The sequence below is a fragment of the Colossoma macropomum genome, unplaced genomic scaffold (assembly GCF_904425465.1).
Source record: "Colossoma macropomum unplaced genomic scaffold, Colossoma_macropomum, whole genome shotgun sequence".
NCBI lineage: Eukaryota > Metazoa > Chordata > Actinopteri > Characiformes > Serrasalmidae > Colossoma > Colossoma macropomum.
The window spans coordinates 28,764,520-28,791,722 of NW_023494807.1; the positions used below are offsets into that span (position 1 = coordinate 28,764,520).

General features: G+C 38.9%; 1 protein-coding gene across 1 annotated transcript; it reads left to right on the forward strand.

The window, feature by feature from the left end:
* Nucleotides 1-24: 24 nt before the first annotated feature.
* Nucleotides 25-22,242, forward strand: sdr16c5a (short chain dehydrogenase/reductase family 16C, member 5a). The gene is made up of 7 exons (XM_036556093.1): nucleotides 25-275; nucleotides 5,118-5,456; nucleotides 6,964-7,095; nucleotides 9,789-9,888; nucleotides 10,908-11,052; nucleotides 16,539-16,664; nucleotides 20,560-22,242. The coding sequence occupies exons 2-7, from the start codon at nucleotides 5,139-5,141 to the stop codon at nucleotides 20,654-20,656; spliced, it is 918 nt and encodes a 305-aa protein (XP_036411986.1). The 5' UTR covers nucleotides 25-275; nucleotides 5,118-5,138; the 3' UTR covers nucleotides 20,657-22,242.
* Nucleotides 22,243-27,203: the final 4,961 nt, after the last annotated feature.

Genomic DNA, 27,203 nt, shown 5'->3' on the forward strand with positions numbered 1-27,203 from the left:
CCGAGGGAGGGATCACGTGACGCGCGGCGGGGGATGTGGGTAATGTAGTTGGTAGGCAGGGCTGCTCAGAGGACGCGGGTCGGGGATTAGGAGAGGAAGAAGCTCCTTTACTTCACACAGGTTTCTCCACAAGCCCGCAGGAGGTTTACATGTAGACGTTTTGAAGTGACTTCAGTCGAAGCTTTTAGGAGAGCAGAGACTCGCTTCGCTGACTGTGGTGTGGCGGAGGAGACCGAGGAGGAGCAGCCAGGAGTTCGGAGCCGACAGACGGGCAGGTGAGCAAAGAGCGAATCCACAGTGTGGGATTCGGCTTTTACAGTGTTTGTGAGGCAAAACTCACTTCATTCTTCCTTTAGTCCACTGTTTTAATCGGTTATACTAGCGCACAGTGTCAAGCTGATTGTTGATAATGTGACAATAATCTCTCACTTTCAAAAAAGATGGTTCTTCAAGGGTTCTTTAGCAAAGACAGTGGTTCTGTAAAGCACAATGAACACTCAGTGAACCGTTTTCATGCTGAAATGATTCTTTGTATGGTGAAAAGGTTCTTCAGATTGATGGAGAGTGTGTTGTACGTGTTTCTTCATAGAACACTTTTGAAAATGGTTCTGTGTAGCACCAAAAAGGGTACTTCTATTGTTACAAGCTTAACATTGTAACAATAGAGGAACCCTTTTTGGTGCTATATAGAACCATACACAGCATATTCTCCATCGATCTGAAGAACCTTTCACCATGTAAAGAACCGTTTAATACGTGTAAAATATCTATATAGTGTATTTTGCTTTTCTGTTTATAATTTGTGTAAAATATCATTCTCTTTGCTTTTTCATCTATAATTATGGTTGCGCCTTGCTAAGGCGCAGGGCGCCGCTCTAAGCTCTTATCCACAGCCATACTGACCCGCACTCCTCTATTTGTCGTTTTTTCATCCCTCGTTCCCATTCATTTCCGCCACCACTCAAACTCTTACTTCTATTCCTGACAGTCACCAAAGTGCATGTACTCCTTCAGGGCAGGTCCCCAAGCTCTAATCCACAGCCGTCCTTACCCGCACTCATCTATTTGTGTTTTTTTCATCCCTCGTTCCTCCATTAGAATCCCATTTATTTTCGGCCAAGCAATAGCCCTGTTTTTTCCGTTGTGCAACAGACACGGAAATGCATGGGCACATTCCCAAGCTCTAATCCATAGCCATACTGACCCGCACTCCTCTATTTGTCGTCCTCTTTTTGTGGACACAGTCCCATTTATTTTCTTCCGCAACAAAGCCCTAATTTGTCTCTTTCTCAACAGCCACCAAAGTACATGTACTCTTTCAGATCAGGTATCCAAGCTCTAATCCACAGCCATACTGACCCACACTCCTCTATGAGTCCTTTTTTCATCCCTCATTCTCCTATAGAATTCCATAGTAACCGCGGTGCAAATATTCCGCGTTTTCTTTCAGGGAATGCACTTTTCTAGTTGTTTATATTGTTCATTTTTGTGAACAGAGTTTATGTGAAGGATAGAGTTTATATTTCATCTTATATTTTTATCTTTAGTATTCCATATATTGCTCCCCCTTTGCTGCTGTAGCACTGTGAATTTCCCCTTTGTGGGACTAATAAAGGATTATCTTATCTTATGCAAATGGTTCTATATAGAACCATTGTCTTTGCGAAAGAACCCTTGACGAACCATCATTTTTAAGAGTAGATATAGAGGTACATACAGTCAGTTCTTCACTACAGTTCCTTACACTTGTTCCTCACACCCACTTTCTCATTCAGCACATTCTTCTTCTCAGTGCATCCATTAACATCACTTCATATAAACTAAACAAGCACTTTCAGGCTTATTGTTAATGGGCTGTATCTGGCCTACAGTTATTCACTATAAGAAACTATTATTTCTTACTGTTGTTCTTTGCAATATACAGTAATTGTTAGTGCCTTATTAATAAAATGCATTTTTATTAAAAGGCATTTTTCAAAAATTCCTCTTCAATAAACAGGTAAAATGTAAACAAAGCCATTCAGAGTGGTTGGTTTGAAATGCTCTGTTCTGGAGAAACTTAGAGTCAGAATCCACAGTGGTGGTGATAGGAACCAGACGTCCACCTCTAAAAGCTCCCTCACAGAAAGGTACTATGTGAAATGATTGTTACATTGTCTGATGTCTGAGACACTGTTTTATGGTGCTTTTGAGATTAGATTGTTTCATAAAAGTAATTTGTATATGCATTTATGGCGGAGGGCTACATGCAGGGTGTTGTGAGGCAAAATAGTCCCCAAAGAAAACGTACTACTTCCACTATTTTACTATCTTCTTTATTACATATAAAAACTCAGAAGACACATATAGGCTCACTGGTGGTTTTGATAGTAAATAAATTGTCTATATTTGTGTTGTAGTCATGGCGACCCCTGGTTCCTATCACAAACACTGTAAAGAACCCTTTCACACCAAATCCTTCTAAATGACAATGATTACATCTCAATGGTTGAATTATGTAGAATATTTGAAAGAAATGGTGGAATTCTCCTTTAACTAAAACTACACTTTCAAGCTTATCGTTGATAATGTACAGTGATAGTCTACCATTCATTATTATTCCTTATTGTTGTTCCTAATTAGGAATATTAGGCCTAATAAGCTTATAAATTTGAGAATGTAATGTAAAGTGACCGGGCTACACTACATTATTGTAAGGAATAGTAATACTGCTAAAAAGCTTGGGAATGTAGTTGAGTTAGCTAGTTAGTTCTTTATTATTGACCTTATATTTGTTACAAGATAATTCGTTTATTAGAATTAGCCTAGCACAGCTCAAGCCTGCTGTTGATCATGTGCACTGAGTGGTATAGAGTAAGGAATTGTAATTGTACTAATACACTTTGAGAAATTAGATTTTATTGCACTGGTTCTTTACTGTTGTCTCTTATTGTTGTTGCTTTGCTTTTGTCCTTTTATTACTGCACCCTACTATTGTCCTTATCTGCTGACCCTTACGTTTGCCTTTTACTGCTGCTCACAATTGTCCGTAACTGCAGTCTAGAGGTGTAACGATTAAAAAAAAAGAAAACTTTTCATTTTAATGTTATAAGACGGTTCAGTTTAGACCAGACAAACAATCTTAAAAACACAGTGACATCCAGCTCTCGCACTGTAGACAGTACATTTCCACAGTAATGTAATCTTTTTTCAAAGTGATAATTGTTGCTGCCTCTGTTTTGTTTTTGCTGGCAGTGAAGATGCATTATTTCAGCTGACGAAGGGAGAAAAATGGCCTGTCAGAATGAAAGTGCTGCCTCTGCTTTCAAGTCTATTTCAATCTGTTTTCAATTTTAATTCCGGAGAACGACCTGCTTCTTCAGTCCTTTAGACTGTCACTCACTGATGTCCCTCATTGTTGACCTCTAACATTGAGGGCAGTGTGTGGCAACATGTGATAAAGTGGCATCCTTAAGAAAGGAGCCCTCTGTAGTGGTGTGTGAAATATTGGAACAGTGTACCGTGATATTTCTTTCAGTTTTACCAATATTTTTAGCAATATATTTGATCTGTGGTTCCCAATTCGCTCCTCAGGGCCCCCAGACGATCCACATTTTCCTTCCGTTCCTGTGTGTTGGTTGGAGCAAAAATGTGGACCATCTGGGGTGTTTAGAGGACCGGATTGGGAACCACTGTCTATAATGATAGATAATGAGCACTACATCCATGTTATAATGCCTATGAGAGCCTTTTACTTTTAGATGATCACCTTAAGTGAAGTTCATCAGTTAAAAATAGCTCATTTAAAAGCTTAGAAACATTGAATTGGTATTGGTGTATGCCAGTACTCAAAGATCAGTGCTATAATGGCCATAAAATAGAGGTGTTTCTGTTACTAAGTGGTTTTTCGTTTTTTTAAATTCTATTTTGTGCACTTTTTTAAACGTATCCAGAAATAAAGAGAAATCCACACTCAAGGATCACAGTAAGGCGAGGACAACAATTATTGCTATCGTGATTAAATACATCATGATATGTAACAATATGCTTTTCTGAGCATATTATGGATATCGTCAGAACTTAAAAACACTTCAGTTAATTTTAATTTTATTGCATGAATGCAGTGTGAAAAGTTCAATATAAATCATTGGATTCATGGTATTTTTAAAATGTGGCACTGCTCTGTCTGTTTCAGGGTCCATTGTAAAAAATAAATATTGTGACATATTGTGTATCCTGAAAACTTCTTGAAGTATTGTGATATTACATTTTTCGTAAATGTCGCCCACCTCTAGATCACTGTCTTTAAGCACTGATGAAATGGCCAGTTGTTCTTTTTGCTAAGTATGGGACATAAATCATTGAAGACGTGTGTGGATTTCTCTTTATTTCTCTATTCTTGCAATTTTACTCAAAGTTGTTGCAGCAAAGGTGACTGTTGTGACATTTTTGTTACGCAGCATAACTTAAAGGTATTCAGGATCTGACAGAATGAATATAATTCTATGGGTGCATCAGATTATTTATAAAGAACAGTTTAAAGTCAATAAAAAACAAATAAATAAATGCTGTAAATAAGTCAGATTCAGATTGTTACTGGCAGATAATTGCTTAGATTTGACCGATGTTTCAAATTGATATTTAATGTATTTATTGTCCTCCAGAAGAGCAAAATGCGTAGGTGATGCTAAATTACCTGCATTTCACTCATTATACTGCATTTGCAACCCTACAGAAAAAAATGTTTCATAAATTTTATACATATGATAAAATCAGCACTGGCAGATATGCATGAAAAATACCAGATATCACATCAGCCCACAGTTGTAATAAATAAATAGATAGTTTCCTTTCTGGAAATGTGATTCGTTTCTGGTTAATAATTATAATACTAATTCATTTAACTGGATTTCAATGAAGAACAAAATAATATAAAATGAAATCAAGACTTATAAGTCAGATTTAAAAGACATTATTTATTTTAATACTATTAGAAAGAAACTAACTTTATTAGTGTCTAACTTTATTAATGCAGACTCTTCTGATTTCGTGATAAATTTGGAAATACTGTGATTTGGAGTTTTATCTATGACACTGCATGACTTTGCTTTGCCTCTGCCCTTCTTTTATTCTGTTAGGTCACACAGGAGCAGCTCACCATGAATTTCCTCTTGGAGACGCTTTGCCTGATTGTGTTTTCCATCTACTACCTCATGGAAGCTTTTGTAAAGCTCTTTGTTCCAATCAGAAAAAGTGTGGCCGGTGAGACGGTGCTCATCACAGGGGCGGGCAGCGGTATCGGCCGGCTTTTGGCAGTGGAGTTTGCCAGCATGGACGTTTCCCTTGTGCTGTGGGACGTTAATTTGGAGGGTCTGAAGGAAACGGCCCGCATGACAAAGGAAAAGGGGGCACAGAGGGTGCACTATTACCAGGTCGACTGCAGTGACAGGGCTGAAGTGTACCGAGTGGCAGATCAGGTAATCCGAGTGTAAACCTGCTAAAACCAGTCTTTAGAAAAGCCACGGTTCAACTGGAGGTGGTGTTTTTGTTTCTGGAATGAGAAACATTTCATTCAGAAAACATGCTGTGTTTTTGACAGCCTTGTTACACACAGACTAAAGGATGGCATGCTTACTTGGAAGTAATTATTTTTATCACTTTTTTCACTTTTCATTTTCAATGTAATGTTTAAAGGCTTGTTTTTCAGTTTTTGACATAATTACCTGTTTGACATAAGTACCTGTTGTCCTTTACATTAAAGGACATTACATCGTGTCAATTTCACGATGTTTGGACGAACAGAAATAACCCAAAATGACTTGGAAAAGCGTCTGGTTCCATTAACTTACATTGACATATATATATATAACGCTTATTTTAATTCAGTCTTTTGTTTTCTTGCTTTCTACATTTTCCAGTATTTTCAAGTTCAAGTGTTTTGGAATCTTGTAAAGGCTCTGCTTTGTCTTTGCTCAATTAAGTTCATTTTTATTGTTTGGCCTGATTAATCAATTAGTTATCAAAATAATTGATAACTTGATTACTGAAATAATAATTAGTGACAGCCATATTATGTATGTGCTTCAACATATCAGTTAGAGGAGGTGTACAGAATAGCAAAACACCACTAAATACTCAAATTTCTGGCCATTTTATCAGAAACACCCACCCTATGGGTGCACTTTATCAGCCCCCCCCAATTCATCAATACAAATGGACAAACATGGGACCACCACTGACCAGAGTATTATGCATTCATAATAAATGGCAGGATACACCATGGAGGCTCCTGGCCCAGGTACAGGGGAGTTTTGCTCCAATAGTGTGCAAGTTGATAGCGTGACTGTGTGTAGGTTTATACAATAGCATCCTGTACGTGCTAAACTCATGCACAGTGTAGAATTGAACCGTCTTAATGATGTGAATAATCGAACCAGTGGTCTAGACCTGTGTCTGGAGAAGGGACTTCATTCACGTGTGTGGCACACAGGCGTTGCAGGCCAGCTCGTTGGAAATGGGGGAGGGTTGTGTTTATATAGGCCCAGGCACGTAGCTGCCCTTGGACCATTGCCAAAGTACATATAGGAGCAATGGCTGTTTTTTAGCCTGTACATAAACAACCAGGAATAACTGTTCAAGATGTCCCCCTTTGTCCTCAGGGACAGCACAGGACATTCACACAGATCACATACATATTATGAAACATAATCATTCCTGCAACAGATGTTTAGATTTATGTAAATGGACATTGTTCTTGAATGGGGGAAGAAGCCTCCCTTTCCCTACTCATGCTTCGCAGATGTTGTTAATTCCTGTCAGGTGTTGTTGAATATCTGCTAAAGCACATTTTAAAATCACTGCACATTAGTTTAATAAGTGTAATTGTAACCATCACACTTTTCCATCTGGAAAAAGGGAATAATAAACAGTATGTGAGCAGTTTGTTGAGTTAAGCTTACATTTCAAGTTGTGTTTGTTTTGCAGGTCAAACAGGGAGTTGGAGCTGTCACCATTCTCATAAACAATGCTGGCATTGTCACTGGCAAGAAGTTCATGGATTCTCCTGACGTTCTTGTTGAGAAGACTCTCCAAGTTAACACAATGGCACATTTCTGGGTATTTATTACCATAATCTTCTGAAATCCAAAAGATGCTGCTAATGCAAGCTTTAATAGGAGGTCAAGAGCCAGTTCACAATCAGGTTTTTGTGCCTATTTTTATTGTGATGTATATGTACCCATATACCATGTCTGTATTGTCTGTCAAATGCAATTTTTCTCTCCAGTTTACTCGTGGACAGTTCCACCTGCTAGCCAGGTCTGCCCAGAGACATTATAAAGGAGGAGACAATCACTGTTTGAAAAATGAGTGAGAAAGATTGTAACACTGGTGTCTGTATACAGAGAAAGTCTTGTCCTTCAGTTAAAAGAGCACAACCTCAAGTGGGAAAGTCCCCTTGTTGTGGAGATACACACATTTGCAGTAGCCGGAACAAGCTGAAAAAATGTGTTTTATGTGTTTTTTGAGCCAAACGATATAACCTATTTACGCCGTATTTGTCAGATTTTACCAGTGTTGTTTGAGATTTGTTATGATATTTCAAAAAAGTTTTTGATACTTTTATTTAGCGTAGGTTTGGGGTGTATATGTCTCCCTCCATTCAAAAAGATAGGAGCCTGGTCCTGTGTGACTGGAAATAACTGCCCGGCGGCGTTGCCAAGATGCCCTATAGAGACTGTAGTCTCTTCTATCACATAATACTCCAAAGCTAGGAGGGTCAAGGCTAGCATGTGCTTCCATTAAGCACATGAAGCTCCACCACAGTCTTTCCAAACTGCTGCTAACACAACGTCATTGGGCTCAACACTCAATTCTGTTGTCAGCTAACAGATGTCCGCGTTAGCTAGCATTGCACTGAGTGATGAGGGAGAAGGAGGACCATCTGACCCTCCCAGAGGTAGAGGACACTTATGTTCTCTGAGACTCCCAGGCACAGATGGCTGTGGCATCACTAAGGGTCATCCTCTCAACAAGATCTTCCTGACCCCTCAGTTTGGGACATAATGATTGTGAACATTTAAGTTTACTTGTGCAATTACAAATGATTTTTTTTTTTCTAGAGATTTTTATGTTTTTACTCTGTCAGTGGACAGGAACTATAGTTACATACATTGTTTGTTTATTGTTTGTTGTATAAACTGCCACTTGATTTGACCATGTGTCTGCTGAGATTAAGATAAGTCTGTTTTCTAAATACCAATTGTCCAGTCTTAACATAGCTTAAGCAATAGACAGTAGTACTGTTGCAGGGAATTTATAAATCCAGTGATTTAATTTTACTCATTTCCTAAACCAGAAACAAGAGAAAAGGTGTAGAATCTGGATTAAACAGAGTGGCAGACTGCATTGCCTATTAAACATGCAAGGTATGTGGCTAAATTAGCTTTCTGAGGTTGACTAGCAAACAATGTCTTTCTTGTTAACTCATTAGATTTTATCTCACGGATTCATCTTTCATCACTGAACACAGCTGAGATGGCAGGTTTAAAAGCTTGCCAGACAGACTGACAGTAATGAAGAGAGGTGAGGTTAGGCGTATTTTGTTATTGTTATGCTTTTGGTTTCTGCCTGTGATAATGCTGTGGCACGCCACAGCTGTAGCACCCCTCAGATTGCACAATTTCACTCAAGTCGTCTGGGTAATGGCAAAGCATGGGATGCCATAGCAATGGCCTAACAACACCTTAACCACCTGGGATATGATAGCAGTGGCCTAAAAACACCTTAACAACCACCTGGGAGACCATACCTACAGCCCAGCAGCAGCTTAGCAATCACCTGGGATACAACAGTAATGGCCTAACAACACATTAACAACCCCCTGGGATATGATAGTAATGGCCTAACAACACCTTAACAACCACCTGGGATATGATAGTAATGGCCTAACAACACCTTAACAACCACCTGGGAGACCATTCCTACAGCCCAGCAGTAGCTTAGCAACCACCTGGGATATGATAGCAATGGCCTAACAACACCCGTAACAACCATAGCAGTGGCCTAGCAACACCACCTGGGATGCCATAGCAGTGGCCTAACAACACCTTAACAGCCACCTGGGATATGATATTAATGGCCTAACAACACCTTAACAACCACCTGGGATATAATAGTAATTGCCTAACAGCACCTTAACAACCACCTAGGGTCTAATAGTAATGGCCTAACAACACCTTAACAACTACCTGGGAGACCACAGCTACAGCCTAGCAGCAGCTTAGCAATCACCTGGGTTATGATAGTAATGGCCTAACAACACCTTAACAACCCCCTGGGATATGATAGGAATGGCCTAACAACACCTTAACGACCACCTGGGATATGATAGTAATGGCCTAACAACACCTTAACGACCACCTGGGATATGATAGTAATGGCCTAACAACACCTTAACGACCACCTGGGAGACCATACCTACAGCCCAGCAGCAGCTTAGCAACCACCTGGGATATGATAGTAATGGCCTAACAACACCTTAACGACCACCTGGGATATGATAGTAATGGCCTAACAACACCTTAACGACCACCTGGGAGACCATACCTACAGCCCAGCAGCAGCTTAGCAACCACCTAACAACCACAAAACAATGCCCTGGAATTACTATATGAACCCAGTTAAATTATGGAAAACAGAGTGTTCTGCAACTACTTTAACTGCTTCAGTTAAACTTTCTGTTTCTTGTTTTTTTGTTGCAGTTAGAAATTCATTCTCAGTCTATGTGTTCATTTGTGCCTCTGTTTCAGACGTATAAGGCGTTCCTTCCAGCGATGACTGAGAAAAACCACGGGCATCTGGTTTGTGTTGCCAGTTCCGCAGGCCTGATAGGTGTGAATGGTCTGGCAGGTAATGTTCCCGTCTCTTCTCCCTTTAAGTTAAAAACAACAAAACAGTGTTTGAACATGTAACAGTGCCCCCAAGGCCCCAAGTCCATCGAGCAGCAAGTCTGACAGCAATCTTGTTGCTCAGTGATCTTAAACAAACACAAGAACGGTCATTTGAGAGTGAAGTGCAGTGAAGCTCTTGGCATCAGCAGACAAACACAGCCTAGATCCTTATCTTCTTAATGAGTTATAACGCTTATTTATTCTCTTGGCTTTTCAGTTTGTATTTGGATGATCCCTTTGATCCTTTATCCACTTTTACTCAGGCCCTGCTCAGCTGGGTTTAACTAGGTGGAGTTTTACAGTAGCTGTAAAGTAATTACACTGAAGGATTACAGGCCTCAAAAGCTGAATGACATTTTCTTGCCGGGGGGGGTTGAGGGGGCATTGTGCAATAGTGGATTCCTGTGAGAAACCTTGTGAGGTGTGCAGTGAATTAGATTTGTATTTGATTCACATTCTGTATGGACAGGTTCTGACATTTCTCAGTTTGTTAGACACCAAATGTGGGAAAATGCGAAGGTTGTTTTTTCTTTCTTTCTTGCCCTGGAAATGATTCGGGTCAGTTTTTTTGTAGGTGAATAATATTGATCTATGCATTTGTATTAGGTTGTATAAGAAAAGTTGATTAAAACCTATGATGATTTTTTGGAGGAGGCTGAGTGGAGAGTACATTTGGATTTGAGAGAAAAAATGCAGTTTTATTTCTCTTCTGATGTGAAAAGGTAAAGTTAGTAAGTCATTCCCCCCAGAGTTAGTAAGTCACCCCCCCCCAGTTCTGAGAATGCCAGCAGCTTCTTCGTTTGGTCTCCAAATATTCTTTTTTGTCTATTTCCTTTTCTGTTTAACGTTTTCCTGACAGCTACACATCCTTTCAGAAATATCACTTGGAAATGAATAACTTGTACTCAGTGGCTGTTTTGACTGGAAGTGAAACAGTATTTAAGCTGTACTGTAAATGTTTTTCTTGTTTCTTTGTAGATTACTGTTCCAGCAAGTTTGCTGCTGTGGGCTTTGCTGAGTCAGTGGCCCTGGAGCTCATAGACATGGGAAAGGATGGCATCAAAACCACGATAGTGTGTCCTTACTTCATCAACACGGGCATGTTCGATGGCTGTGGTACAAAGTAAGTAAGACCTAGATATCCACTTTTTCAGTTAGTCAGTCAGTTCATTCATTATAGAATTAATTTGTTATTTTGTTCTCAGTTAATATCATTTAAATACTCTGGCTGCTTTGAATACTCTGGAGTCCCTAGTTCAGATTCTTTCTTTAAAATGCATTGATGCAAAAGGAAACTGGTTGTCATTAATGTAAGCATCACTCCACACACACACACACACACTTTCTAAACCGCTTATCCTTCTGGGTCGCGGGGGGAGCTGGAGCCTATCCCAGCAGTCATTGGGTGGAAGGCAGGATAAACCCTGGACAGGTCACCAGTCCATCGCAGGGCAGATAGACAGACATATACAGTCACACCTAGGGGCAATTTCGCATCTCCAGTTGGCCAGACTGCATGTCTTGTCCTGTGGGAGGAAACCCACACAGACACGAGGAGAACATACAAACTCCACAAACCCCGGTCGCCCAGCCGGGAATCGAATCCAGGTCCGTCTTGCTGTGAGGCGTCAGCGCTACCCACTGCACCACCATGCCGCCCACCACTCCATACAGTCGTATATATTTATTTATTTATTTAGCTTCTTTGATACGTTTATTTTTGCATTTTAAATAGTTTGGAGTCCAATTATTTTTTTTTTACAAATTGAAACAAAAGACAAATGGACTTCATGTGGACATGAGCGTTACATCACTGTCATAACAAAACCAAAAAGCTGATGTTTTTTCAAACTGTATAACGAAACAAAACAATTTCAAGGTTTTGCTACCACTGTGATGATTGTAAACAGCAGCTGAAAGAGCCTGTGTTGTATTGGAAACGGTGAGTCCCCCTTTGGCTATAACACAGATGAGTGGGCTGTTGAGTTTTTGCTCATCACGCTGATGGAAGCATCAGGTTGCTTAATGTGCTTAGATCCCTGAGGGCGTTTTCAGGAGAGGATTAACTCCCTGATCCTGAAGTGGATGATTTGAAGTAAGGGCGTAGTTCTGGTTTCAGAAACATACTGTAAAATTTGACTGTAACTATCGAAGCTTGTGCTGACAGATTGGATTATGCTCTTATTAAGTTTTAGTTTTTTAGTTTTTAGTGTCTTTGCCTCTTCATCTTCACTGCATTAACATTCATACAGCATGTCTTCTCAGAACTCTTTACTAGCATGAATGTGGATGTAGCTTAACCATGGAAATGGGTGGGGCATAATTCTGGAAAAACCTAAAGGATAACCATATAAATGGGGGTAGTGTAACAGTGTAAATGGGAATAGTGTAACTGAGCTCAAAAGGTAGTAAGATACCAGTAGAAATGATGGTAGTGTTACAATTGAAACGGGGCTAGTGTGTAACAATAGAAATTGGTATAGTGTAACCATGTAAATGTGGGTAGTGTAACAATAGAAATGGGATAGTGTAACATTTGGCGGTAGTGTAGTAATAGAATGGGTGTAGCATAACCATGGATATGAGAATAGTGTAACACTGAAATAGGGATAGGGTAACAATAATAAATTGAACCCTGGGGTGGTCAGTCTATACCCCTGTACACTGAGGTAGTGAAACATTTGAAATGGGGATAGTGTAACAATAGAAATTGGTGTAGCGTATCCATGGAAATGGAGATAGTGTAACAATAAAAATGGGGATAGTGGAACAATTTAAATGTTGGTAATGTAACAGTAGAAATGGCTGTAGCATAACTATAGAAATGGGTTAGGGTATGTTTGAAATGGTGGTAATGTAACAATAGAAAAGAGTGTAGCGTAACCATGAAAATGGGGATAGTGTAACAGTAGTGTAACAACTGAAATGGTGGTAGTGTAACAATAAAAGTGAGTGTAGATAACCATACAAATGGGCTGGTGTAACGGGGGAAAAAATGATGGTAATGTAACAATAGAAATGAGGGTACCATAACCATGGAAATGGGGATGGTGTAACAACAACAAAAATGGGGAGAGTGTAACAATGTAATTGTTGGTAATGTAACAATAGAAATGACTAGTGTAACCATAGAAATGGAGGTAGTGTAACGTTTGAAATGGGGGTAATGTAACAATAGAAAAGAGTGTAGCATAACCATGGAAATGGGGATAGTGTATCAGTAGAAATATTGGTAATGTAACAATAGAAATACATGTAGTGTAACCATGAAAATGGGGATAGTGTATCAGTAGAAATATTGGTAATGTAACAATAGAAATAAATGTAGTGTAACCATGGAAATGGGGATAGTGTAACAGTAGAAATATTGGTAAAATTGGTAAATTGGTAGAAATAAATGTGGTGTAACCATGAAAATGGGGATAGTTTAACAATAGAAATATTGGTAGTGTAACAATAGAAATAAATGTAGTGTAACCATGGAAATGGGGATAGTGTAACAATAGTGTAACAGTTGAAATGTTGGTAGTGTAATGATAGAAATGAGTGTAGTGTAGTCCTAGAAATGGGGGTAGTGTAACGGTAGAAATATTGGTAGTGTAACAATAGAAATAAATGTAGTGTAACCATGGAAATGGGGGTAGTGTAACGGTAGAAATATTGGTAGTGTAACAATAGAAATAAATGTAGTGTAACCATGGAAACAGGGGTAATGTAACAATAGAAAGGGGGCTTAACAATGGAAATAGGTTTAGCGTCACTGTGAAAATGGATGTAGTGTATCTACAGAAATGAGTGCAGTGTAACCTCGTAAATGTGTGTACAGTAACTATGGAAACATATGTTTTGTATCCATGAATGTGAGTGTATCTGCCGATCCATATAAAAGTGGTGTAGCAGCTGGGCAGTAAGTGTAGACCTGCACTGTTGAGCGATTTCTGCCACAACCTCTAACTTTGAAAGCAGGGTCGACAAAAAAGTTTGAAAACGTTCCCTGAAGTTGGAAGTGACAGTTCTGTTAATAACTGTCATTCCTGGTAACTAATGATTTTACCACACCTGAGGAGAAACTTCTGCAAGAAATTATAAGAAGGAATGTTCTCCACCGCAGTAAATTGAGCATGAAAAATTCACTAAAGTGGTGCGTTTTAAACTGATGAAGGGCTGTCAAAATAAAGTCATAATCAAAAGATGCAGTCGGGGGTAACTGTTCAAACTCGGTGGAAGATTGCATGTTTTAGTTCTACAAGCCATAAAAACATGGTTTTACTGAAAACAGCTTCACAAAAGTTAGTTACACTGACTCAATGTTGGCTGAGCCATCTTCAAAGCCATAGTAAAATATTTGATATAGGCTGCACAAATGTGACAGTGCACATCAGTTTAATTCTGTATTAATGCTCTAATTCAGGAGTGCACAACTCTAGTCATGGAGGACCAGTGTCCAGCACAAATTGGTGGACCAGAGTTGTGCACCCCTGCTCTAAGTTATTAAAGGCCATTCAGCCCAATATTATGGAATAATATTAGCTTACTAATAGAAAACAGTGCTTAGCAGAAGAGCTTTTTCACAGCAATACATTTTTTTTAATTTATTGAACATTGGTTGATCACGTTGTACACTATATGGACAAAAGTATTGGGACAGCTACACATTTCACCCACAGGAGCTTTTATGAATCCCATTCTAAATCCATAAGCATTAATGTTGAGTTGGTCCCTCTTTGCAGCTCTAACAGCTTCCACTCTTCTGAGAAGCTTTCTACAAGATGTTGGAGAGTGTCTGTGGGAATTTTTGCCCATTCATCCAGAAGAGCATTTGTGAGGTCAGACACTGATGTTGGACGAGAGGGCCCGGCTCACAATCTCCGTTCTAGTTCATCCCAAAGGTGTTTGATGGGGTTGAGGTCAGGGATCTGTGAGGGCCAGTCAAGTTCTTCCACACCAAACTCACCCAGTCAGGCCTTTATGGAGCTGCTTTGTGCACTGGGGCTCAGTCATGCTGGAACAGAAAAGCTTCTTCCCCAAACTGTTCACACAAAGTTGGAAGTGTACAATTGTCCAAAATGTCTTGGTGCTGAAGCATTAAGATTTCCCTTCACTGGAACTAAGGGTTCTAGACCAACCCCTGAAAAACAGCCCCATATCATCATCGCTCCTCCACCAAACTCTACAGCTGGCACAGTGCAGTCAGGCAGGTAACGTTCTCCTGGCATTCGCCAAACCCAGACTCGTCCATCAGACTGACAGATAGAGAAGTGTGATTCGTTGCTCCACAGAATACGTTTCCACTGCTCCAGAGTTCAGTGACGACGTGCTTTACACCACTCCGTCGGCACTTAGCATTGTGCATCCTGATCTTAGGCTTGTGTGCAGCTGCTCGGCCATGAAAACCCATGAAGTTCCTAACACGCAGTTATTTTGCTGATGTTGCTTCCCAAGGCAATTTTGAAATTCTTTAGTGAGTGATTCATCAGAGAAGCACACAATAATAGCACTTACAGTTGTCTAGGGCAGATCTAGCAGGACAGAAATTTCACAAACTGACTGCGGCAGAGGTGGCATCCTATGACAGTGCCATGTTTAAAGTCACTGAGCTCATCAGTACGACCCTCTACTGCCAGTGTTTGTCTATCGAGACTGCAAAGCTATGTGCTTATTTTGATCCACCTGTTAGCAATGGGTGTGGCTGAAACACCTGAATTAGAAGGGGTGTCCCAATACTTTTGTCCATATGGTGTATATTAAGTGGCTTATTGCTTCTTGTTGCAACATCATGAGGACAGATCATACCTGTTTATGACTTAATTTTTTATTTTATGCAACATTGTGGAAGAAGAAATCTTTTAAAACATTCTGTTATGAAGTTGACTTTTCAATTTATAGGTGCTTTGAGTTTGTAATTTCAGAAAGATGCAGATATACAGTTTAATCTGTCCACTTGCAATGCTTGTACACAACTGATTCAAATTGAAAAAGATGATAACTCCACTTGGTGTCAGTCTTAATGTTAAATATTCAAAAACTATTGGTTATGGTAAATAATGGTGTTCATAGATCTGTAATAATTACTGTTTTGTTTAAGGAAACCTAAATACATTCTTAATGGAGATGGAAAAACATGAACCTTTTAAATCTAGAATAGCGTTTGGTAAAGTTCCTATGCACTATCAATTTTAACCTCTCAAACTGCAGGTCTGTTATTCAGTTATTAATTCTAAGATTTATTAACAAGTAAATTTAGTAAATCATTAGTAAATTATTTAGTAACTACTCTAAATAATTTAATAACTATTGTAAATTGGTAAAATTAGTATAAAAGGAGAAAAGAGAGAGAAAATTATTCAGTTAATGTTTTTACTACTATAAATAATTCCGTAACTACTATTAATTGGTAAAATTAGTAAGTGCTAGACAATATTCAGTTAATGTTTTTTGTTACTTAAAATTAAACTATTTATTTAGTATAAATAGTTTTTATATTATATTTAGTATATTATTTAGTTATTTAGTAACTACTATAGGTGATATGTGGACCCACATACAGACCCTTAGAATTTTAAGGGTAAAAATATCATACAGAGAGATGTTTTGCTTTGTTTATCGTAGGTGGCCCCGTTTGCTTCCCCTCCTGGAGCCGGAGTATGTTGCGAAGAAGATTGTGAATGCCATCCTGACAGACCAAACCTACCTTTACATGCCACGGACCTTATATGTGTTAATGTTTTTGAAAAGGTAAGACCACATCTTAAAACATATATACTTGCCAGTAAACCAGGATTAAGTGGGTCAACCAGAAGTCACTCGTAAGTGGAAGATGAATCAATCAGCGGTGGTTGCTAGGACATGTTCTTCTGACTTAACTCGTCCTTTTTTTTTCCCTTTTGAAAAGGCCCAAAACACATTCCAAAATGGTTAGTCAAGGGGACAAAAATAAAGAAAACTGCACTTCCCATAAAGTAGTGTTTTTTCTCAGGTATCATAGTAAAACTGGGCTGCACCTCCATGAAAACAATGTCTAATAGTATCATTGTGATATCAGATTTTCTCATGTTTACCTCATCTCCCACCTATATTCAGCAAGAAGTGGGATGAAAGTGGATCAAATAACATCTATGTTATACATATGTATATGTTATGCCTATATGTAATAACTACATCACGTTATAAATACGTCACAGCATTTTAGCTAACACTAGAATGTGATTTGGTGCCTTAAATTGATTTTAAGGAGCCCAAACTTGCAATAACGCCATTGCCCAATATAACTTTATATGGTCAAAGTAGGGCTGGGCAATATGACAGTATATATTGTTATTGTGATAAATAATATCACTATACAATACAGTATGCTTTTCTGAACATGTCATGCATATCATCAGTACTTGTAATATTTTGTTATAAAGAGAGCAAAATTAGTCTCGTTTAGTAGGATTTATGGCAACACAGTGTGCCAGATATTGAATAAAAATCATTGTGTTCACAGTTTCTAATAGTAGTTTTTAAAATGTAGCACTGCTGTTTCTTTTTTCTCTGATCAGATGTCTGAAAAATAAATGTTGTGACATATCGTATATTGTGAAAATTTCTTGGAAGTATTGCAATATTATATTTTTTCCATATCGCCCCACTCCAAGTCCAAAACAGACACTGATTTATACTTATGAATACATATTTTTGTACCAAGTTAAAAGCACGTGGGCGTGGCTTTGGAAATCACTCCTTCAGAGGATGTGTCACAGTCTGAAGTTTCTCTTAGGGGCGCTATTAGCACGCAAATTGAGGCAGATCTACACCAGAAGGAGCACATGAATTCATATTTGCACAAACAGCTATTAAAACGACAGGTGAAGAAGTTTTCAAAAGATGTTGGGTTATTATTCAGTATTGTATTACTTATTATGTGATTTTTATTAAAGATTTTCTTTAATCCAGTCAATGTTTCAAAAATAAAAACATATAAACTAAAAATAGTAGATAAAGTAGATTTAAGCCGTGCTGGATTATGTGCATTGGTATAGATGGAATTCTTTTACTAGACAATATTGTGCTAATTATTTTTTGACCTTGCCTAGGCCCAGTGGGGAGGGGTGAGTCTAATGCCATGAACACAACCACCCTAAAATGACTGGACTCTAAAGAGCTTACCAGCTTTGAGGTTATGATTTTGGGTGTTTACTTTGTTAAAGCATGGTGCAACATGTGTTAACACTGTCCTTTTGGAAATCAGGCCTCCTTAAAACAGTATGGAGTGTACTGTACAGCGTGATGTGGCTCGTCAAACTGGTTAGAGAACTAGTGCAATAAGTTTTTCCACTTTTCACCATTTCATAAGGCTATTTCATAACAATCATGGTACACTCATCCTTAAGAAAGCTTTCGTTGCCTGAAAGCAACAACTCCTGACAGCTCACAGAAAGTGCAAACTCATGCAGACAAAGGAACACCTGTTTGAGTATGCAATAAGACCTTCAGTATGAAAAAAGTGGTCCAATTAATCCCAGTCATAAGATGATGCAATTATTATTTGGACAGCAGGGCCACAATTATCCCTGCTTCCGTATTTGAATACGAGGCGGTGGTCTTTATTATGGTAATGCACCCTTTGCAGGTGTCAGAAAAGTGGCCATTTGAAACTTCACTTTGTCTGAATCTTGACAAATCTATTAAAATCTTTATGAGTTGTGCTAAATCAAGGCTGTCATGTCGCAACTTTTGTCTTAATGTGCAAATGAGTCGCTCATTGTCTGACGTCAGACATGCCGGCTCCTTTCATTCTCGCCCTTACCTTTTAAAATAAACCTTTTAAAAAGTCCTTTAAGCTGAATAACACTAATACAAGATTTTGCTGAAGATAAGACTGAAGTGTGCTGTGACTCATGATCTTATCAGAGCATGTCTGGTTGTCTTTTTGGGCCACACGCTTTAGATCAAGTTCTGATAAGCAGAAATGCGTCTGTTAGATCTGTTAGTAAATCTTATTATCAGATTTTAAAGGAATACTCCAGTGTTGGTGACCTAATCTCTATCCGCTGTTGCTCTAGCATACAGTTGATTAAAATGGAATAATAATTTCAATGCGTTTTGCTGTATTTCGAAAAAAACTCTAATCTCGCTTATAATAGAAGTCAGTGGGCAGCTGCTGTATTCCGTCTGTAAGTGTGTTGTGTTTTGTATTCATATTTTTTCACAATGCTTTCCTGAATTCTTCTGTTAAATAATTTTGACTTCTTTAAAGATGGGACTAGTTTTCCAAAAGAAAGAATTTGTGTGCTAAATTGTCATCAGTTCAGGTGTTCGGGTGGAGTTTTCACAAAAAGTGTTTGTTTTTTTTTCTTTGTTTTATGTTTTCTTTGTTCTATGTTTTAAAACAAGTTTTGTCTGCTTTTGGCAATGCTAAAAGTAGAGAAGTGATACTTCATTACTGTTTGTGCCAGGCAGCTATGTTGATATAACGTGACATGCTGAATTCTGCATACATACTGTACACAGGAACAGGTATTCAGGTACTATTATTTTGTTTTTTTATATACTTTCAGTGCATACATTCACTTCAAATTTACACACAGAATGTTTGACTTTGTACTTCTAAGTATAAACAGCAAAGTATGCATTCATTTGTGTAAACTAATATCAAAAAATGAAATTGATGCAGTATTCAATCACTATATTAAAGACAGATAGATAGATAGATAGATAGATAGATAGATAAAATCTCATTGATCCTGAAGGGAAATTGCAGTGTTACAGTAGCAAGAAATATAATTGCACAAGAACTTAAATACATTAGGCAGAAATAAAAAAAAAAAGAAATAAGTTGAAGTATGAGAGAGTAGGAATAAAAGTATATGTATTTGCATATTTACATAGCAAACGGATATACTTTACATATACGTTAATGTAAGTACGTCTTAGATATTAATGCTGCAAAAAAAGTACTCATGTAATTATAAATGATGTCATTGGTTGGATACACAGTGTAGTCTGGTCAGACGAAACAAATATAGAACTCTTAATAGAACTTTTAATAATTCAGCTCATCAAATTTGGAGAAAGGATTGTGCGTAAGATCCTAAGAACATCCACAGTGAAGTACGAAGGTGGGAGCATCATGATATGGGGCTGCTGCTTTGCAAACAGTACTGGAGCATTACTCAGCATTGAATGGACGTTTCAACAAGACCATGACCGCAAACATGCAGCCAAAACAGCTCTAAAAAAGTGGGTGAGAGTGCTTACGTGGTCTAGACAGTCTCCTGGATCCCAGTGAAATTGAACCACAATATTGCTAATTACTAATTACTAATTTCTTCTTACCATAGACGTCTCAGAGCTGCTGTGCAACAAAGTGCTATTGTTATTAATGTGAGGTGTCCGAATACTTTTTTTCCTGTCAATTCCCAAATTTGAAGTGTATAAATGCACTGGCAGTGTAATAAATAACAAAATTGTTCAAACGCTTGTTTGTTTCCCCTTACTGTATGCTGAGGACACCTCATGACGTTCCGAGTAGGAATTCCCAGTTCAGGGGATGTTTTCTTTGATTTTTCCTGTAAGCAGCTTTGTATAGTCACATATTCCAAATGTTTATCTGTGTTGCTCATTGTGGCAATTTGTGTGTTTTTTACAGCCTGGTGCCGTTTAAGGAGGCAGTGGTCTTGGGAATGTACTTCGGAGCCTTTAACTTCATGGATGCTTTTAAAGGAAGACAGAAGAAAGAGGATTAAGCCATAATAGGATTTTATCAGGTTTTATTCACCTGTCTTAAAGGAATACGCCAGCATTTTTCAGTCCAATCCCAATTTGCTACATCTGTGTCATACAGTCGATTAACAGACAGTAATTTCCATACATTTCCATGTGCTTAGAAAGAACCTTGATAGAACCTTTTAAAGGAAGCCAGTGAGGAGTTGAATTCATACAGATGCAGCATATAGACGTTAGGTTAAACAGTGCTGGATTATTCCTTTGTATGATAGCGATTTCAACAAGACTTAATTTCTACTTTTATTATAATGAGCAAATTGTAACCTATTATGTTTTATGGACCAAATTATACAGCAAGACTACCAGACCTGAACTCGACTCCATTTACATTATGTTTAAAATGTATCGTAGGCTATTAAATCACTGAAAAGTACAGAATGAGGATCTAATACACTTCAAAGACTGTTAGGCACATTAAAGGTTAATGTGTACAATTTAACCCATTTCAGGATTAATGTGCTGTACTTTAATGTTGCCCGTGGTATTCTGTGCTGTTTCAGTGCAGCCTCTTATTCTGCAAGCAGTGCTCGCATATACAGTAGACATATACTATAATAGAGTACTGTTCAAAAGTCTAAGACCACCCTTTACTTTCATTTTCAGTCAAAACTGCCATTATGTACAAGCTATTCATTTTCAGATTTTCCTGAGGAAATTAGATATAAAATAATCCACTCACATAAAGAAGAAGAAGAAAGCCAAAGTGAAAAACAGGAGTTTGCAAAACCTTAAAAACTGATTAAAAGCTACAGAGAAAATGGGGCTCCTAACAACCACCTGGAAGACCTGACAGACACCAAAACTGCCCCCATCAGATAAACAGCACTTAAAGCTTTCATCTTTGAGAGAGAGGAGAAAATCAAGCTGCTTCAGATCCGTAACGTAAAAAGCTTCATAAGCTTCATAAACTTCAGAAGTGTAAAAAATATCCCTGCAGATTTCTTTGAGAAACTGAAAGTGAGTCTCCTGAAAAGAATGGAAGCTGTAATAAAGGTGAAGAGTGACACACTGAATACTGAAACATCTTATGTTAGGTTGTTGAAGCTTCAGAGCAATTATCTGTTAAATATATGTTTACTGTTTTTTTTCCTGACACTTAATAGCTGTTTTGACTGGAAATGAAATGAAAGGGTGGCCTTAGACTATTGCACAGTGCAGTACAAGGACACTCAGGAAATTTGCAAGCCAGAGAAACTGGTTCTCTCTCTTAGCATGCCTTAGGATTGGGTAATTTCTCTGCAGTAATGCACAGCTACCCTGGGGCAATGTGTTCGTCATGGTGAATAAGGTGCTGTTGAGCAAAAGAAGTGCTTCAGAATAGTGTTTAAGATGTTTTAATAAGTACTATGCCTTTTTAGCCCATGCTAGTCTGATGGGATGTGTTTTATTCATCCATTAACGATGAACAACTTGAAGGTGACTATTCAGCTGCATTGATTTTGGAATGTTAGATTTCATTATAATAAAGTAGTAAAGTAAGCAATAATAAATTATATGCTAGTTTTTGGCCAAAATAAAATTGTTGTAATATTTACCAAGAAAAAAATCAGTATATTGTTTTTATTCCACTCCTGTGCTAATAGCTCCTCTGGTCACATTTGTAAACTTAATGTATTTTAAAGGGGAATTAGACCAATTTTTTTAATTTTGCTGTATAACAGCAGTGTGTTTAGACGTAAACAAAGTCATTCAGAGTGGTTTGGTGTGAAATGCTTCATTCTGGAGAAACTTAGAGTCATAAATGTTCACAGTGGTGGTGGTAGGAACCAGACCTCCACCTTTAAAAGCTCCCTCACAGAACATTACTACATGAAATGGTTATGAATACACTGCCTGATGTCTGAGACACTGTTTTATGACAGTTTTTATATATATTCTTTATATACATTCATGGTGGTGGGGGGGGGGTTCATGCTGGGTGTTGTGATTCCAAAATAGTCCCCAAAGAAGCGTATTTTTTCACATTTTCCACTATTTTACCATCATCAACATGGCATGTGAAACTCAGCAGACGTATGTAGGTTCACTGGTGGTTAATTAATTATGGTAATTTGAGAATTCATAATGTGTTGATAAATTTCCCTAAGAATAATAATTGAATCCAATCAGTGCGAGATTCATTCAGTATTACAGACTGTAGTCCATCTGTTTCTCTGCATACTTTGTTAGCCCCCTTTTACCCTGTTCTTCAGTGGTCAGGACCCCCATGGACCCTCACAGAGCAGGAACTATTTGGGTGGTGGATCATTCTCAGCACTGCAGTGACACTGACATGGTGGTGGTGTGTTAGTGTGTGTTGTGCTGGTCTGAGTGGATCAGTGGAGTTTTTAAACACTGTGTCCACTCACTGTCCACTCTATAAGACGCTCCTACCTTGTTAGTCCACCTTCTAGTCCTTCATCAGTGGTCACAGGACGCTGCCCACAGGACGCTGTTGGCTGGATATTTTTGGTTGGTGGACTATTCTCAGTCCAGCAGTGACACTGAGGTGTTGAAAAACTCCAGCAGCACTGCTGTGTCTGATCCACTCAGACCAGCGCTGACCTTAGGCTCATGTGTGGTGCTCCAGCGCATCCCATTCTATTGGTCAGCGCAAGCAAACGCTTGTATCAGCTATGTGCACTGTAACATAGCTGTATTCACTCATTAGAAGAACTGGAGACAGAAAACACATTTTGCAATGCAGTCTATACTCACTAAAGCCCATCATCTACAGAGGTAAGTACATGAACTCAGGTGTGAAGTTTGACCCCCAGTGACCCCATAGAGAAGCATAGGGAGAGAGATTTGAATTCCGTGCCAGCGTTGGATTTGATGCTCAGCTGCAGGGGTGGCCCTGTGGCGGAGCGGGAGAGGAGGAATGGATATTGAATTTATTGTGAGCCATCTCACCACCTCATTCCACAGCTCATCAAACAGCAGCCATATTCACACTGCAGCACACTGGGAACAAAAACAGGCCGAAAGCAAGGAAACCAGGAAAGAAATACATACTGAACATCTGATATGGTCCCAGTCTTCGTCTCAAAGCAATGCATCGGTTGTTTTTGTGATTATTTGGTGCTGGGTGTGAACATTATTTCACACATCTGAAATTTCATATCATGTTCTCTTGGTTTTGCTACTTGCAGCCAGAAACTACAAGTAAAGCGTGGACTCCCTCTAGGGGTGGGTGATGTTACCATTATCTCAATAAATGATGCCTTGATGCCCTTTTCTGAGACCACTGAACAAAAAAGACACATTTAGACAGATTATAGCCTGTAAACTATGGAAGCTCATTCCCACCAGGTAGAGGAGAAAAAGAAAAGCCTGATTTTTTTCCTCCTTCTTTGTTTTTGCCAGCAGAATTTCAGAATTTTAACTTTAAAATGTACTTATTTTTTCCAACAAATTGACTTAGAATCTAAAAAAATAATGCTTATGTTCTCTGAAATGTCAGAAGTTTTGAGTTATTGATGTTTTAAGTGCATTTTTAAAAAGTAAGTAATTATTTCTGAGTCATTGCTTTGAGATAATACACTATATGGACAAAAATATTGGGACACCTACAGGAGCTTTTATGTCATCCCATTCTAAATCCATAGGCATTAATATGGAGTTTGTCCCTCTTTGCAGCTCTAACAGCTTCCACTCTTCTGAGAAGCTTTCTACAAGATGTTGGAGAGTGGCTGTGGGAGTTTTTGCCCATTCATCCAGAAGAGCATTTGTGAGGTCAGACACTGATGTTGGACAAGAGGGCCTGGCTCACAATCTCTGTTCTAGTTCATCCCAAAGGTGTTCGATGGGGTTGAGGTCAGGGCTCTGTGAGGGCCAGTCAAGCTCTTCCACACCAAGCTCACCCAGCCATGACTTTTATGGACCTTGCTTTGTGCACTGGGGCTCAGTCATGCTGGAACAGAAAAGGTTCTTCCCCAAACTGTTCAAACAAAGTTGGAAGCGTACAATTGTCCGAAATGTCTTGGTGCTGAAGCATTAAGATTTCCCTTCACTGGAACTAAGGGTTCTAGACCAACCCCTGAAAAACAGCCCCATATCATCATCCCTCCTCCACCAAACTTTACAGCTGGCACAGTGCAGTCAGGCAGGTAACGTTCTGGCATTCACCAAACCCAGACTCGTCCATCAGACTGAGAAGCGTGATTCACCACTCCACAGAATACGTTTCCACTGCTCCAGAGTCCAGCGGCGTCGCTTCACACCACTCCATCCAACGCTTGCCATTGTGCTTGGTGGTGTAAGGCTTGCATGCAGCTGCTCGGCCATGGAAACCCTGTCTTGAAGCTCCCAGCGCTCAGTTTTGTGCTGATGTTGATGCCAGAGGAGGTTTGAACTCTGCAGTTATTGATCAGCAGAGCGTTGGAGACTTTTATGCTCTATGCTCCTCAGCACTCGGCGACCCGCTCAGTAACTTTACGTGGTCTGACACTTCGTGGCTGAGTTGCTGTGGTTCCTAAACGCTTCTTCATTTCAATAATACCACTCACAGTTGATCGTAGAAAATCTAGGAGGGAGGAAATTTCGCAAACTGACTTTTTACAACGGTGGCATTCGAATACAGTAGCTCGAATTCAGTGAGCTCTTTAGAACGACCCATTCTTTCACAACTAAAGGCAGGCTGCATGGCTAGGTACTTCATTTTACACACCTGTGGCAATAGGACTGAATGAAACACCTGAATTCAGTGATTAAGAGCTGTGTCCCCATACTTTTGAACATATAGTGTACATCAGAATTTGACAATATAAGAACTTATTTTTAAATATTAAGTCTAAGTAATTTATTTTTGAATCATAATTGCAATGTCATTTTTGACATACTAAGTCAGAATTATGAGACGATTAGTCACTGTTTTGAGATAGTAAGTCACATTTTTTAATAAATGTCATTATTTTGAGGCAAAATTCTAGAAAATAAGTTATTATTTTGGCATAGTAAGTCAAAATTTTGATATACCGCTGCCAGAAATACCTGGTGTGAACAGGATTCTATTGTAAACAATGACAACCAGCATAATAAATGCATGAACTGCAGTGTAGCTGACTATTTTGCTAACATTTTAAAAAAAACACACTTTCCTCATTTTTTTCTGTTCCAGTCTATTGTGTATCATGAAAATGTCTTCAGATACTGCAGTATCATATTTTTCTGTATCACCTACTCTTAAGACCCTCTATTCACTCACTCACAGTGAGTTATGATGGGGTCACAGTTAAGTTGTTGTGAACCTTTGTCATTTTGCTGCTTCCCACCAGAAATAAAGTCATTCTAATCAACATGCTGCATGATGGATTCCCTCCACACATCTTTTCAGAATGTGGCAAGAAAGTTGTCATAGCTTTTTTGGCAGCTAAAAAGGAATAGCACCTTCACAAGAACAAGTATATGAAACAAGTATACAGGTGTACACATTTAAAAAGAATGCTTTGCAAAAACACCAGTGTCTCTCAGTAGTCTCCTGTTTGTGTTGTATATCTTCATCTCACTAGAGGGCGCTGCAATCGCATGCTAGAAACAGCAGAGCAACCTGCCAGCATGCAATACAGTGCAAGCTGCAAATGTACATTAAGATGCAACAGCAGGATGAACACTGTTGAAGTAATTAAATGTTTATTTATGTACTTATTTATTTATTTATTGCTTGCAGAAATTTTAAGTAACAATATGTAAGGCCTGCATTACATTAAAACAGAGTCTCATTCTCTGCTGTCATTCAGCAACTTCAGCACTGTTTCAAAGGAACAGTTCACCAAACAATCAAAAGCACACAATTTCACCCTTGCTCCGAATATAGTTATAGTTAACTATATATACACCGATCAGGCATAACATTATGACCACCTCCACTTAAATTACAGACTGTAGTCCATCTGCTTCTCTGCATACTTTGTTAGCCCCCTTTTACCCTGTTCTTCAGTGGTCAGGACCCCCATGGACCCTCACAGAGCAGGTACTATTTGGGTGGTGGATCATTCTCAGCACTGCAGTGATGTGGTGGTGGTGTGTTAGTGTGTGTTGTGCTGGTCTGAGTGGATCAGACACAGCAGTGCTGCGGGAGTTTTTAAACACTGTGTCCACTCACTGTCCACTCTATTAGACACTCCTACCTTGTCGGTCCACCTTGTAGATGTAAAGTCAGAGACGACAGCTCATCTGCTGCTGCTGCACAGTTTGTGTTGGTCATCCTCTAGTCCTTCATCAGTGGTCACAGGACGCTGGTGGCTGGATATTTTTGGTTGGTGGACTCTTCTCAGTCCAGCAGTGACACTGAGGTGTTTAAAAACTCCAGCAGCACTGCTGTGTCTGATCCACTCAGACCAGCGCAACACACACTAACACACCACCACCACATCAGCGGTACCTGCTCTGTGAGGGTCCATGGGGGTCCTGACCACTGAAGAACAGGGTAAAAGGGGGCTAACAAAGTATGCAGAGAAACAGATGGACTACAGTCTGTAATTGTAAGTGGAGGTGTCATAATGTTATGCCTGATCGGTATATATATAT

Coding starts and splice junctions, on each gene's coding strand:
- sdr16c5a (XM_036556093.1), top strand. CDS start 5,139: ATGAATTTCCTCTTGGAGACGCTTTGCCTGATTGTGTTTTCCATCTAC. Junction 9,889..10,907: donor AGGTGTGAATGGTCTGGCAG/GTAATGTTCCCG, acceptor GTTTCTTTGTAG/ATTACTGTTCCAGCAAGTTT. Junction 16,665..20,559: donor GTGTTAATGTTTTTGAAAAG/GTAAGACCACAT, acceptor TGTTTTTTACAG/CCTGGTGCCGTTTAAGGAGG.